Below are 13,333 nucleotides of genomic sequence, written 5' to 3'. Positions count from 1 at the left end.
AGGAGACAATTTTCAATTGGTTGGGGATTTTGATCATGATTGCTTTCTAGAAACCAATTGCAGAAAGTTTTATACGAGACTAGCTTTTTTTGGTCAGGAGTAGTGAAACAAAAGAGAAACTTAGCATAGTGTGTCCTGAAAAGACCATTATATCTCATCACAAGAATTGGTCAAGGTCGAAACCTTGAATTTTTCAATCAGTGATCATTACGCTTTGATGGCAGTTTGAAAACCCACTAGAGGAGAAAATTAGTTTTAGGATTTCAACCCCCCCCTAAAAAAGTTTGACTGTTTGCTGATTACTTTTTTTCTGGATTTAAAACAGCGGAATTTTTCCTCACAAAACAATTTTTCCTCACTGATACTTTTGATAAAAAAATTATTTTGTTGAAAGCAATTGTTAAAATGTTTGACCGATCCACCGAAATGAAACTCAGGAAAAAAGAACCAATTAAAAAAGATTTAGATTGATAAAAATATGAAAAACATGAGCAAAAACAGAAAAAAAAAACATTATAAACTGATTAAATTTCCTTCGGTTCAAGAAAACACAGCATTCGTGACAGCCAGAAACAATGTGAGGTGGGCAAAACTATTGCAAGATGTTTCACACTTTAAATAGTTTTTTTTGAAAAATCCTTAGAATCGGTTGCTGATGCAAGCCCAAATAAATCGGGCATTTTTTTCCACAAACCTGAGAAATCAATGGCTTCTAATTTCCGTAAAATTGAACAAAAATCGAAAAATGAAATTATTTTTTTGGGCTGTGCCGTCAATGGTGTGATTGAACAGGAAGTTTAAAAAACTACTAAATTGTTGGACAGTTTGAAGTCATGTTGAGGTGATGGTTTGAGCAATGAATTGAGAAAACTTTGTAGGCCATTCATCCAATTCTACTAGATATCAGTTTTTATTCCGTCGGCTTGTAAAATTGCTTAATTGATTGATCTTCTTAAATCTGGTAATAGGGACGAGCCGGATACTTACCTCGATTAGTTTATGAATCCGCGTCAGTAATTTTTTGAAAAGTTCATTAGCAATTGAATTATCAATTTCATGACTCATCATAACTTTTTATTACCGGAACAATTTTTCAAGGTTTTTGCTGAAATCATACATCACCAGTGCATTGTTTGAATATCAGAATTTTTAAGAGAGAAATTGAATGGGAAAAGAAAGGCATGTCTATTTTTAATGATTTAAAAAAAGCCTTCGATACTGTCGATCATTCTTTTTTATGCAAATAACTTGAACACGTGGAGATCTAGTAACATTATATTTGCTGAGGAGCTATCTCTCCAATCGATTGCAAAAAGTTGAAATGATTGACGGCAAGTGCGAGACTAAATGAACTAACTAGCGTGTGAACAGGGATCAGTTGTAGGACCAATTTTTGTTATTCACACTAATGACATAACGAAATTTGTTATGCAAAAATCGACGTTCAGAAAAAGCTTAGGCGATATTAAAGCTGTGGGTAAAAGGTATGCGCAAAATAAACTAATGATGAGCTCAACGTCATCAAAGCTGATTCAGTTTGGTAAAAAGACCTAAATAAAAATTCTGTTGCACTTAGTGGTGATGTTCTAGATTAAAATATCTCTTCAATTTTTTCAATAATTGTTTGAATATCTACAAGACCAAAGTTCGAGACCAAAATAACTGACTAGGGTGTGAACAGGGATCAGTTGTAGGGCAAATTTTCGTGATTTACACTAATGGCATGACATAAATTTTTACGCAAAACTCGACGTCCAGAGAAAATTTAGGGCATTTTACAGCTATGGATAAAAGATATGCGCAAAATAAACTAATGATCGGCTCAACGTAATCAAAACTGATGCAGTTTGGTAAAAAGACCTAAGGGAAGCTCTATTGCTTTTGAAGGTGATGTTCTAGAATAAACTATCTCTTTAATTATTTAAATAAATCTGTAAACATCTCCGTTTTTGATAGACAAAGACTTCGATGTTAGGACATTTTGCCCTAGATGTTAGGACAATGTGCAAAAAGTAGGAAAAATCAATGGAATAAGGTACCAGGCCCGATGTGTTTTTTAAAGGAAAAATAGTGTAAAGTTATATAAAACCTTATGCATCGCCATTTCTCTCAAACGGTCTGATTGCATATGGTGTCATATCAAAAAAAATAGAATTTTTTTGGCTAAAAAAATGTTACGAACCTTTTTTTTCAGAAAACTGATCATAATATTAACGTTTTTTATGAACACAAAATGATACTCTTTTTCAAACTTTCCTTTGTCAGAAATTTGAAGAAATGTTTCACCAACTGCGAAAAAATTCTCAGAATTATTTCTTAGATCTGAATTCATTAGCTTGTCGTTGCTCAACAAAGTCAAAGATCGAACTCTTTTTCCCGGTAAAACTAGCATGTTCGCAAATATGGCTAACGCTGTTTTTGTTACGCTAACTAAATGTTATAGTACTGCGCAGAAAAACAGTTTTATCCCAAATAAACTTAAGGAAAATCTCCGATATTGAGTTTCGGAAATTTTAAAGTGGTACATTTAAGAGACTTTTGAAACTCTTTGAGCTGTTGTTTTCTTAATAATCAAAGGTGTTTCACAAATCCTTCCTCATTTAAAGGGAACCAGTGTGGGGTGCTACTAGATAGGCAAGTCTGCCTGTACAGTGTCCGTGGCGCAGTAAATTTATTACTTATTTGTAATTTGTAGCTCCAATTTTTCTCTAAACGTCGAAAAAAGAACAAGTTTGAAGTTTTCGCTCTTTGAAAAAAAAATGTTTCACTCTTCATACTGATGTTTTTGAGATATCTTTTTTATCGCTCGTCCTTCTTACAAAAGATGGAAATTTTTGGGTCTTTTGCACTAAACTGCCCAAAATTAGTGTTTCATCTTAAGTTGAACTGATATTAAAATAATTGAATCGAATTTGCTAACTAACAGCTCAAGATTGAAAAAAAATTGAATTATTGCCTTTTAGTGCAAAGACCCAAATTCGTCACTAGGTAAGAGTTGGCATATTCCTAACTGTTAAATTATTTTGTAATAGGGGTGGCAACTAGTTACATACTTAAGGGGAAAGTATTTGAAGAGATCACTTTGAGATGCTAAAACTTTTGTATTATTTATTAATAAGGCAGCTGATGTTTTTTGTTTTTGCAAAATCAAACCCACAGGAACTTACTGTGCTTCTTGCACAGCAATCGGTCATCTCAAATTGGGAGATTCGCATAAGTAATTTGTAGTTTATTACTAGTGTTTTCAAGTTAACAGACATTTCGGACAGCCACTTCATATAGATTTTATTAGATTCACTTGAATGAATTGTCTTAAGCTTAGCATGTAGGATTTATGTATTGACTTATGCAAAATTTCTGTGCCAAAATTACTGACCTACAATTTTCTACTGTAGCACAAATTTTGTCAGATAATGAATAGAAACTTTTTATATGAAGCTTAAGCTTTTAGACAAACTAACTCTTATTTGCAAAACATATAAGCCCTGAAACGAGCGTTTATTAAACATCAAACTCAGTAGTTGGTATTTTTAACTCATTTGTTTTTTTTTTATTTCAGACTATTTAGTAGAATCATGCGAAAAATGGTCGTGATGATTAGGATAATTTCTTAAACAATTTATCTGCGGTAAACGCTATCAAACTGCTAAAATATGCAAACGCGCTGCTGTTACTTACAACTGTTTATCTAAAAAGCCTATTTAGACAAGGTAAACAGGGTGATAACGAGAAAAGAACGCATATGATAGTTTTTTTGCTCTTTAATTGGTTGATTGACTTTGAGCCAGTGGCGGATTTACGAGAGGCGCGAGCGAAAAAAGATTCGACCCCCGATCATCCTAAGGGTCGCATAATTTAATTTTTAATGCGCTAAACTTGCTTGAAATCATGTTTTCCTCTTTTTCAGCCATGAGACTTGAAAATTCTTCTCAAATCAATTGAATCTCAAATCAATTGGAAAATGAATTAGCTGTTAGCTTCGTTTTTGCTTTTAGCTTTGCTATGTTAGCTTTGCTCAAACTAGAACTTTAATCAAAACTTTATGAAACTTGGAATTATCTGCTCTAACCATGATAAAAGAGCGACTTTAACTGGAGAAAATTCAGAGAAAAAAAGGTTACCAATGCATCTGTGGCAGCTGTTCTTATCGTTTCGACCACTGAAAATGGGTAGAAACATTGCTTTCCCGGGTGTACCAAAAATGCAATGCTAATCAGGTAATTTTCGTACATGGAAAAACGCTAATCATAGACTTTTCCTGAAAGTACAAAAAATTGAATGAAAGTTCTGTGCTTAGCGGTTTTTCAAACGTGGCGATTGTATGACTAGCATTTTTCCATGAACTAAAAAGTGTTTTTGTTGAATTTTAGTGTCTCAAAATTTTTTGGTTGTGTTTGTAACCGAAGACAAATGACGAAGACCATGGTGTGACTGAAAACTGTAAAATTTTGCGGACCTTTTTTTAGGTCGACCAATTTGCTTTTCCGAGCTCTCCTAAAATAGAGTCAGGACACTATACTGTCAAAAGTCTTCGGCGCCGCGTTTTTGAGCATTTTTGGAAAACTTTGACCACAAAAAATTGCGTTTTTTCGGCGCGCGCTTCCCCTCAAACTTAGTTATATTGGCGCCATAGGCGCTCTTAGAAAAATGTTGAGGTTGGTCAGCCAAAATTGGAAGTCGTAAAGTTATACCAAAGGGCAACCAAAATTGAGGGAAGGGAAATAGTGGTCGCTCCCCGCCCTTCCCCTCGACACACTACCGCCCAAAGCATACAAAACAATGTATCACAAAACCAAACAGGATTTTCAAGCAATATTGGAGAAATTTAGTTCAAAAAACGGAAAAATCAATTTTTGTGCATCCAAGACTAAGTTATGCACAACCAAAAAAATTAAATTTTGCATGCAAAAAAAAAGAAAAATGTTTGTTTGACTACAAAACATGTTTTGCGCTCAAAAAATTCAAGAAATTGTCCGAGCAGTTTTGAAACTACTTTTGGAGTGATTATTAAAAACTGCTAGTCCTACAAATTTTGTATGATTAACATTTTTATGCGAAAAAATTTTTTGATCCTGACAATACACCAATTTTTATGCCAAAGCAAGAAAAAGTCTATTAAAATTTGGTTACACCAGAAAAACAAAGTTGTATGCAAATTGTATTTTTAGTATTTTTTATTGACTTTGTTTATAAATTTGTATGGTTAGCGTTTTTGTTTTATTTGGGGTATACTCGTGTTAGGGTTTATTTCAGTTGTTTTCTCCTTCTTCCATGCAATATTAATTATTTTTAATTAGTCATCCGAAGGGGTCGAGTGATATGTCAATTTTAAGCGGTTCCTACGACTTCAAAAAAGTTTCAAAAATTGTTCTAGAGTTTCATTTTTTATTTTTTATGCTTTTTTGAAAACAGCTTCTGGCGATTAAGCCTAATTCGTTGATTGTTCCCGACCATTGAACGGGGGGGGGGGACTTTGTATTAGGCTGTGTTTCATTTTTTTTCCTTTTCTTTTTCTTTTTTTTTCACGCAAAATCAGGCATCACAAATAACCATCGGACTGGGCTTTGCGATATATCATATTAAATGTGATAACTTGCACACTAGCCGGCTATCCTGGTTTTATACCTGTTTGTATACTTTTTTCATCTCATCAAGCACAAAAAAACGACGCTAATGTGGTGGTAACATTCTGTGCAACCTACCCAGCAATCGGCTTTGCTTGTTTCGTTTGTTTTGATTGCTCAACAAAACACGTCTTTTTTAATCAAAATCTTCCAAAAAGGCCTAAAGTTTTACAAAACTTCGTCAGCCACACAGAAAGTTTTGACTAATTGAGATCTTTTTAGTGTTTATGGGAGAGCTCAGAAAATCAATTTATGGACCTAAAAAGAACGTCGATAAAACTTTCAAACTTTGTTGAAAACCCGCCTCCCCCTTCAGGAAAATCATACATCGGCGCCTGATTTCAGTGTTTCATTGTACACAGTTAACGATTATTAGTTATCTACAATTTAAATTCAAAATTTTGTATTCACAGAGTATTGACTAATGTTTTTAGGCTAGTGGTTCTGGCAAGCACGAGAGGTCAAGCATCCTAGGAGAGCTGAACTCATTGCTAGAGTTAATGTACTGCGGAAAAGACTCCTGCGACATGAGTGACTCATTCAACTGAAGCGGTTGCATCGGAGACATTTTCTCCTGTTGGAAAATCTGGACATGATGTTGTTGGCCCATTTCATTATTCACTCCACCCATCTGGTTTAAAAATCTAGCTGGATTTCCCTGGAAAACTACGGCTCTGTTTGCTAACCCATGACCGCTCAATTCTAGTTCCTCTTCAGAAAGTTGGCCGCCCTTCATAATTCGCTCGTGAGAGTCTCTTAACCAATCAGAATTGTTGGACAAACTAAGAGATGTTTGTGAGCATTGCATCCAACTCGAGTTGTTACTGGCGCTCAAATCCAAGTCATTTGGCTCCGTTTTAACTACGCTCCTAGGAACTTCTTGCAACAAGAGGTTTCTCGGCGATGGACTCCAGTTTAGAGGAGGTTCTATTTTGGATCCACGGACCGCTAGGTTTCTATAGCTTTGGTTATGTTGCTCAGTTGCAGGGCTACCATTGAAACAGTAATCAGCTTGAGCCATGGTAAATTGCTGCTGTGGTTGGCTTTGTTGTTGTTGTTGTTGTTGTTGATAAAACTGGTTTTCTTGATGCTGCTGCATTTGTAGTTGTTGACGACGTATTTGCTGTTGTTGTTGCTGAAGATTTTGTTGTTGTTTTTGTTGGCATGTGACTGGGTTGTTGTCTTGGTTGTTGTTATCGAATAAAAACCCGTTCAGTGCGTCGAAGTCCGTGTTGTCGGTGAGGTTGTTGCTCTGAGGTGGAGATATGTCAAAGAATAAGTCGTCTATTTGAGACAGAATGTCGTCTTCGGTTAAGTTCATCAGCAGACAGTCTTGTTCGGTGACTAACGTTTCCTCCTAAAAAAGTTGAACACATTTTTAGTTAAGTTTTTCTTCCGACAAGCTTGCTTAGCAACATTTTTGCGGTTTTATTCACGCATATTCAATCAGCAATTGAAAAATTTAGGTATGTGATATATATATGTATTTATGTTTTTATTTTGTCCCCACCTGTTGCTGAAAGTTCAGAGGATTATTTTCCATCGACGAATCTGGCATGTTAAAAGTAGACAACATGCTATCTCCTTGTTTCAAAGTCTGGGGGTAGTTAGGCAAGGGTCCGTTCAAAAGTGGAGGCAACGAACACGAACTGCCATTGCTCATGTCGCCCTGTGAGTTTTGATTGGGTGAGTTATATGGAAAATTTTGCGCGCAGATTGGTACATAGTTTTCTGGATTTTCTTGCTTCATGGATATCGGCTTATTGGCAGATTCGGCTACTTGGTTGCTTCCCGACTTATTTTGCAGACCTTGGACATATTCATTCAAAGCTAGAACCGTTTGGTTGACCGAATCTTGTGCTGAGAGAGAAGATTTTGTATTCAGAGTTTGGTTATGAAGAGATTTTTGATGTAGTTTGCTTGGCGACTGTTGTTTAGGCTGTTTATCTTGTTGATTCCTTGCTGAATTGTGCTGCAGAGTTTGCTGTTTTTGCTGTGATTGTTTTTGCTGCTGTTGTGTTGTATGAACAATTAGTTGCTGCTGTTGTTGTTGCGGATGTAGCTGGTGTTGTTGGTTCTGATGATGATGAAATTGTTGTTGAGTTTGTTGTTGACTCATTTGGTGTTGAACCATACCAGTTCCGTTTATTCCATTCATCATGGTCTGATTGTTGATATTCGACATATGGACATTCGTTATACCTCCAGTGCCGTTGTTCACAACAACTCCGTTATTTAGCAATTGTTTTGTCACAAATCTTCGGTTACTTTGAGGTGTGTTCTGGACTGAAGTTGAGCCCTGGTTCGAGTAGTTCTGGACACTGACCATTGTTGGACTCTGATGATGATTCATTGACATCATAGGGGGTCCGGAGGAGTTGGATCTCCTGGCCATTCCACTATGTTGTTCCTGGACAAACTGTTTTCGTTTACTTCTAGCGGGTGCACTCTGGCTACTAATATTGTTACTACTATTGTTTCCGTTGTTGGTGCTGGCATTGGTGTTTGCTCCTATTTGTATGATAGAATGAGCGTCTATCATTCCATTTGGCGCAAACCTGAAACATTTACCAAATCAAATCGTTATTTTGAGTTTTTACTTTCGATACCGATTTATGCTCATAACTTTTGCGTCGATAATGACGGACTATGATATGGCAAATTACTTTGACATATACAATTTTGAACAATTACACTTTGAACAATTACCCGGGCTGAATATCTACTCATGTAGTTTTAATTTATGAAAATTTTCTAATTTGACAATTTCATACAAGTTCATACGTACAGAAACGTGTATGAGTCCTCTATGACAAGCATGAAAATGGTATGACAGGCAGTTTTTTTAGGAGAATCGTAAACTGGATACTGTTCCTTTTTGCTATTGATTTCAACAGTCCTGATTGTAAGTTCCAATAAAATTAACTTTATTTCCACATTTTCACATTTTCAACGAGTCTTCTTCCTGACTTTTAAATGTTATATTAAATTTTAATGGTGCCGCGACGTTTTTAACAAAGACATTTCAGCGATTTTCAAATTGAGACATTTAAGCCAGAGAAAGTTCAGCCAATTTAGGAATAAAGCAGAAGTTTTCTTCGAAAATAAAAAATAGACATAATCTCGGCAAGTAGCGACCGCATGCTCCTCTTCGCTCCGCTGCGCTTCAATTCGACACGAATAGTATTGGGCGCGTGAATCTGCGTTTACCGCTATTTTAGATTGATTTATAGGTCTGCAATTGAAGTTGTCTCAAAAGTCTCAATGTTAAATGACTGAAAGCCTGAAATACTTTAACTGATAAGTCCAAACAAAAAAAAACCAAATCGTCTCTAGCTGAAGTGCCTGAACGCCACCATTATTTAAAAAAGCTTTAAGCAAAATGCGTTTACTTTCACCGAGCTGATGGCAAAAAACGTTAGAAAAAAATAATAATAATGTAGCAACTAAAATCAATTGCCAATAACTTCTAAGACTTGTTGAAGCTAAGTTGTTTTTGTTGAAATGTACAATCAATTATGTTGAAACTAAATGCAAACCTAAATTAATAAAACCCAAATTTCAATTATTTAACTCCTAAAGAACAAATTTTGCTCATACAGTCGCGGACCAAGAAGCTTTGATTATTATTTTTCAACCGATGTATTAATTGATTGAAAATTTCCTTCAATCTATTGTTGTTTTTGCTAAAAATGGTTAAGGTTCAACTTTGACTCAAATTTATTGAAATGGATCTAACATACATTTACCCATTTATAAGAAGAAACTTGAAAATGTTTTATTGTATTTTGTGACAAAATTTGTCGAACAATTCATAAATATAGTTCTTAAATTTCACAAATCTGAGTTTGTTTGTTTTTAGCTGGACAATTGGTTTTTGGTTGAGCGAAACTTATATGAGGTAAGGCCAATATCCGTTGCTTTTCAATGAATAACTAAATTAAAGAGCTTATTAGGGCTCTCCGGCAACCATATCAGCTCTCTGGCTCAACAACATCTATTTTTCATCCTTTTGAATCAATTCATTCATCATTTTGAAAGACTTCATATATCATATTTCAACCAGGGCGGATTTAGATGGGGGGGGGGGGGGTTTGGTGGGGCGGACGTTTTTCTTTCCTTCATGGATTCGACCCCCTGCACTATGCACTATTTTGAGGTATCCATATTTGTCGAAGGACCCTAAAAAATTTCTGAAGGCGCCTTTGGTGGGAGCGGCGCCGAGAAAGCGCGATTTTTTGGTCAACGTTTTCCAAAAAGTGCCTAAAAACGCCTTTATGCCTGTTTTTCAAATATTCGTCTGCGGCGCAAAAAAAATTGACCAAAACCGGGTCTTTTTAATGCTTTGGGAGAGCTCGGAAAATCCAGTTCGGTCGACCTAAAAAAAAGTCGACAAAACTTTTGAAATTTTTTTGAAAATCCGCCCCCTTCCATCTAGAAAATCCTAGAACCGCCCTGGAAGACTCAACAAAACGAAAAGTTTTTGTTCAATTTACTGGTCGGAACTTATTTTTCCCGTGATTTTAAATACGTTCAAATCTATAAAAAACAGTCATCTTGCAAATCATTTACCAAAAAAATGAGTTAACTGATAGAAAATGAAAGACTCAAAGCAATTTTCTCCTTTAATCAATCAACGACTCACCTTGGTTTTTTCAGATTGCCATTGTGAGCCGAAGTGGGCTGCTGGAGCGCCCTCTTCTTCTTGAACATGGAGTCCACCTCGTGCTGGTGGGTGGGGGATATGCGCCAGATGGAGTTGCCACTGCTCAACTCCTCCTGGAAGCTGCCGAACACTCCACTGCTCTGACTGCCTGTGGCCACTTTCTGGAAGCACTTGTTGCTTGTCAAGGCGTGGTACACGTTGTTCTAGGACACACAATAGTTGGAGCACTTTTAAAACATTTTATGTTGCAAGACAAATCAAACCAAGATAATGCAGTCTGGGAGTTTAAAAATACACCAAATATTACAAGAAACTCAATTTTCGAGGTCCTTCAAAAAACTATAAAGACACAAATTTGTCATTTAATATTATTAAAAACATTTTGAGGCTGGTGTCCACCTTCGCTTCCCTCCCGCTCTAAAACTGCTACTGCCAGTCTTACTCCTGACTACAACCATGACAAACTGAAGCAGTGAAGAACAAGTATTGCTCGTGCATGTCAACCAACCTGCCAGGCGGGGTCCGAATGCTTGTAGTAACTGAAGTTATCCGCAATCCAACTCAGCAAATGGTTTAAAGTGATCTTCCCGTCTATCGAAGCCCCCCTCGCCTTCATAGCCATACAGATTAGAGTAGTGTAGGAAAAAGGAGGTTTGATCAGGTGGTTGTACTTGTATTTAGACACATCTGGGTCGTCTAGCAGTTGGGCGGCGTCTGACCCCTTTGCATTGGTACTTAGTTGAGAAGAGAAGTTTTGAAGAGTCGAATTTAAGAGTAAGTGGTGGTTGCCGGTGTTGTTCATTGGATAAGGGATGAAATCGCTACCTATAGAATTAAATCAACATAAACTTTTGATTATTTCTACATTTGATGACTTCATTTTTTAATTCATTTTTTCTTCATATAGCTCATTTTATCCTGAATTTGTGTTGGAGTTTGATTAGGTGATTTCTCAGTGTTGGATTGATATTTGTAGAATATCAACCCAACGCCGAACCTGATATTTGAACCCGACAAAAAACTTATTAGTCGTGGTTCTATTTGTTCACTCATTGGACCTTAGAAAAAGTAAGACTTGACTTACCTTGCTCTGTGGAACCAGCTCTCGACAAAACCGCGGGAACAAATGTGCCCGAGCTTGCTCCGTTCCTATTGGCCAATCCCACTGTCCTATTCAGACCCATATTGGCAGTCAGACCCAAATTCCCATTCACTATCGTCGTCACTTCCCTCTTGGCCGGAATAGTGGTGATTGAAATCTTTTTAGACATCGTTTTCTGAGAGAGCGGTCTTGAAGTTACAGCATTATCATTGATCGAGACAATTTTTGAGCTTTGCTTAATGTTTTTTGTAGGCGAAATAGTGACGAAATTTTGCGCATTGTTCAAAGCAGCCGCGACATTAATTAAGTTTTTGTTTCTATTGGGAGGCGCTCGTGTCGCAGTTTTTGCTATACTTTTCATCGGAATCGTCAACTTGGTGCAGTTAGCTGTAGGAGGCGAATGCACCTGCTTGACAGCAGTTGAAGTTCGATCCTCGCTCAGTTCTTTTTTATCTTCACAGCTGCCGTCTTTTTTCACCTCACTGGTTTGGTCTAATTGAAATCCACCTTGCATAGAGTGCAGCCAATTTAAACTCGTGAGTGAGTCATCCAACTCGTCTTCCTCTTGCTCGTCCACAAAACCTGATTGGCTAGCGGAAGCGCGATAAGCAGCGGTTGGTGACTGAGCATCCACTATTTTGTCAGTTCCATGCACGTCGATTAAAAAGTCGTCCGGGTTTTCTGTGCCAAGTTTACTCGAGCTTGTTGTCTGTTCGCATGCCCTCGAAGATGTCATTTCGGCAAAGCGGTTATTTAAAATCTTATTTTTTCTCAAAGTTTCATAATTTCTTGGATGTTTCCTGGACGAAAGTATTCAATGACTTGTTTGTGTAGATTCAGACAAAAGTCCAAAATCAGTGAAGTCAGCTGAGTTTGAGTGAAGTGAAGGCAGATGGTTATTTTGTTGTTCTTGGTTAGATTTTTGATTTTAATTTTCGTCTTCGCCAAACGAAACTGTCAGTGAAGTGCTTCACTTGGTCTAGTGATCAGACCTCCTTGTATGGTTGTAAAGTCTCATTAAGTTATGTACTTCATATAATGTTTTTTCTTGGTTCTAAAACCAAAGTTATAACATGGAGTTAAATAAAGTTGTATATTGTAACAAAAACGATAGTTTTTATCCAGTTGAATGCCAAAACTTGAAATCTCTTTTTTCGTGTTTTATACTTATGAAGAGTTCTGTATTGCTTTAAACGAAGAGAATGTACTTTAAATCATGAATATATACCATGTTTAAAGTTTGCTTTTGTTTTTGTAGCAAAAACAGTACCAAGTACACACCATTTTGATTCTGCGATGAAAAATCGTATCTTTTAAAGCTAGTTTTGAATGAGTCTGATAATTTAATTGAGTAAATTAAACTTACATGTTAGAGATAAGTTGCAACTCAAATAATAATTTCAAGATTTTTTCGTCTATTGAATACTTTTTTCTATACGTCTGGAGCGTGAAAATGTTAATAATAATCTGGCCATATTATCTTTCCGTTAATGTAGCGCAAAATATGATGGTATATATAATTAAAAACTACGAGTGATCAGAACAATAATCTAGAGGAACATCATCTTGAAAAAGACAATTAATGTTTAATGATTTTTGAAAGCTCCGAATCGGATGATTTTTGATACTATAATTATCCTATTCGTATTTCATAGAACATATTCGTAGGACATATGATACAATAAAGATTGCGGAAGCATTTTAATATCAATGTCTATTACCATGTAATTGAACGGTAAATATATTATACCGAGTTTCACGGTATAAAGCGGTTATTATGCAGTCTGTAACGATGGATAAACGCAGTGTTCACCTGGATTACATGCTTTAAAATGCTTCAATTTTTCATACCATCTTTCTTTCTAAATGCAATCAATTTGTATAAAAGTGAAAAAAAAAGAACAGGTGTTTGGAAAAGGCTGCACGCTGAAGCTTGCAGCT

General features: G+C 36.2%; 1 protein-coding gene across 1 annotated transcript; it reads right to left on the bottom strand.

The window, feature by feature from the left end:
* Positions 1–6,000: 6,000 nt before the first annotated feature.
* LOC134844375 (transcription factor mef2A-like) lies at positions 6,001–13,192 on the bottom strand. The gene is made up of 6 exons (XM_063861026.1): positions 12,759–13,192; positions 11,375–12,446; positions 10,799–11,115; positions 10,270–10,493; positions 7,135–8,182; positions 6,001–6,981 (listed from the first exon to the last, which is right to left on the bottom strand). The coding sequence occupies exons 2-6, from the start codon at positions 12,126–12,128 to the stop codon at positions 6,055–6,057; spliced, it is 3,270 nt and encodes a 1,089-aa protein (XP_063717096.1). The 5' UTR covers positions 12,129–12,446; positions 12,759–13,192; the 3' UTR covers positions 6,001–6,054.
* Positions 13,193–13,333: the final 141 nt, after the last annotated feature.

This window comes from Symsagittifera roscoffensis, chromosome 4 (assembly GCF_963678635.1).
Source record: "Symsagittifera roscoffensis chromosome 4, txSymRosc1.1, whole genome shotgun sequence".
Classification (NCBI taxonomy): Eukaryota; Metazoa; Xenacoelomorpha; order Acoela; family Convolutidae; genus Symsagittifera; species Symsagittifera roscoffensis.
The sequence above is the reverse complement of the archived record's forward strand: the minus strand, read 5'-3'. Positions and strand labels throughout refer to the sequence as shown.

Excerpts from the sequence above, each read along its gene's own strand:
- LOC134844375 (XM_063861026.1), bottom strand. The coding sequence starts at position 12,128 with ATGACATCTTCGAGGGCATGCGAACAGACAACAAGCTCGAGTAAACTT. Across the intron at positions 10,494-10,798 it reads ATTCGGACCCCGCCTGGCAG|AACAACGTGTACCACGCCTT; the intron begins GTTGGTTGACAT and ends TGTGTGTCCTAG. Across the intron at positions 6,982-7,134 it reads CTCTGAACTTTCAGCAACAG|GAGGAAACGTTAGTCACCGA; the intron begins GTGGGGACAAAA and ends CAACTTTTTTAG.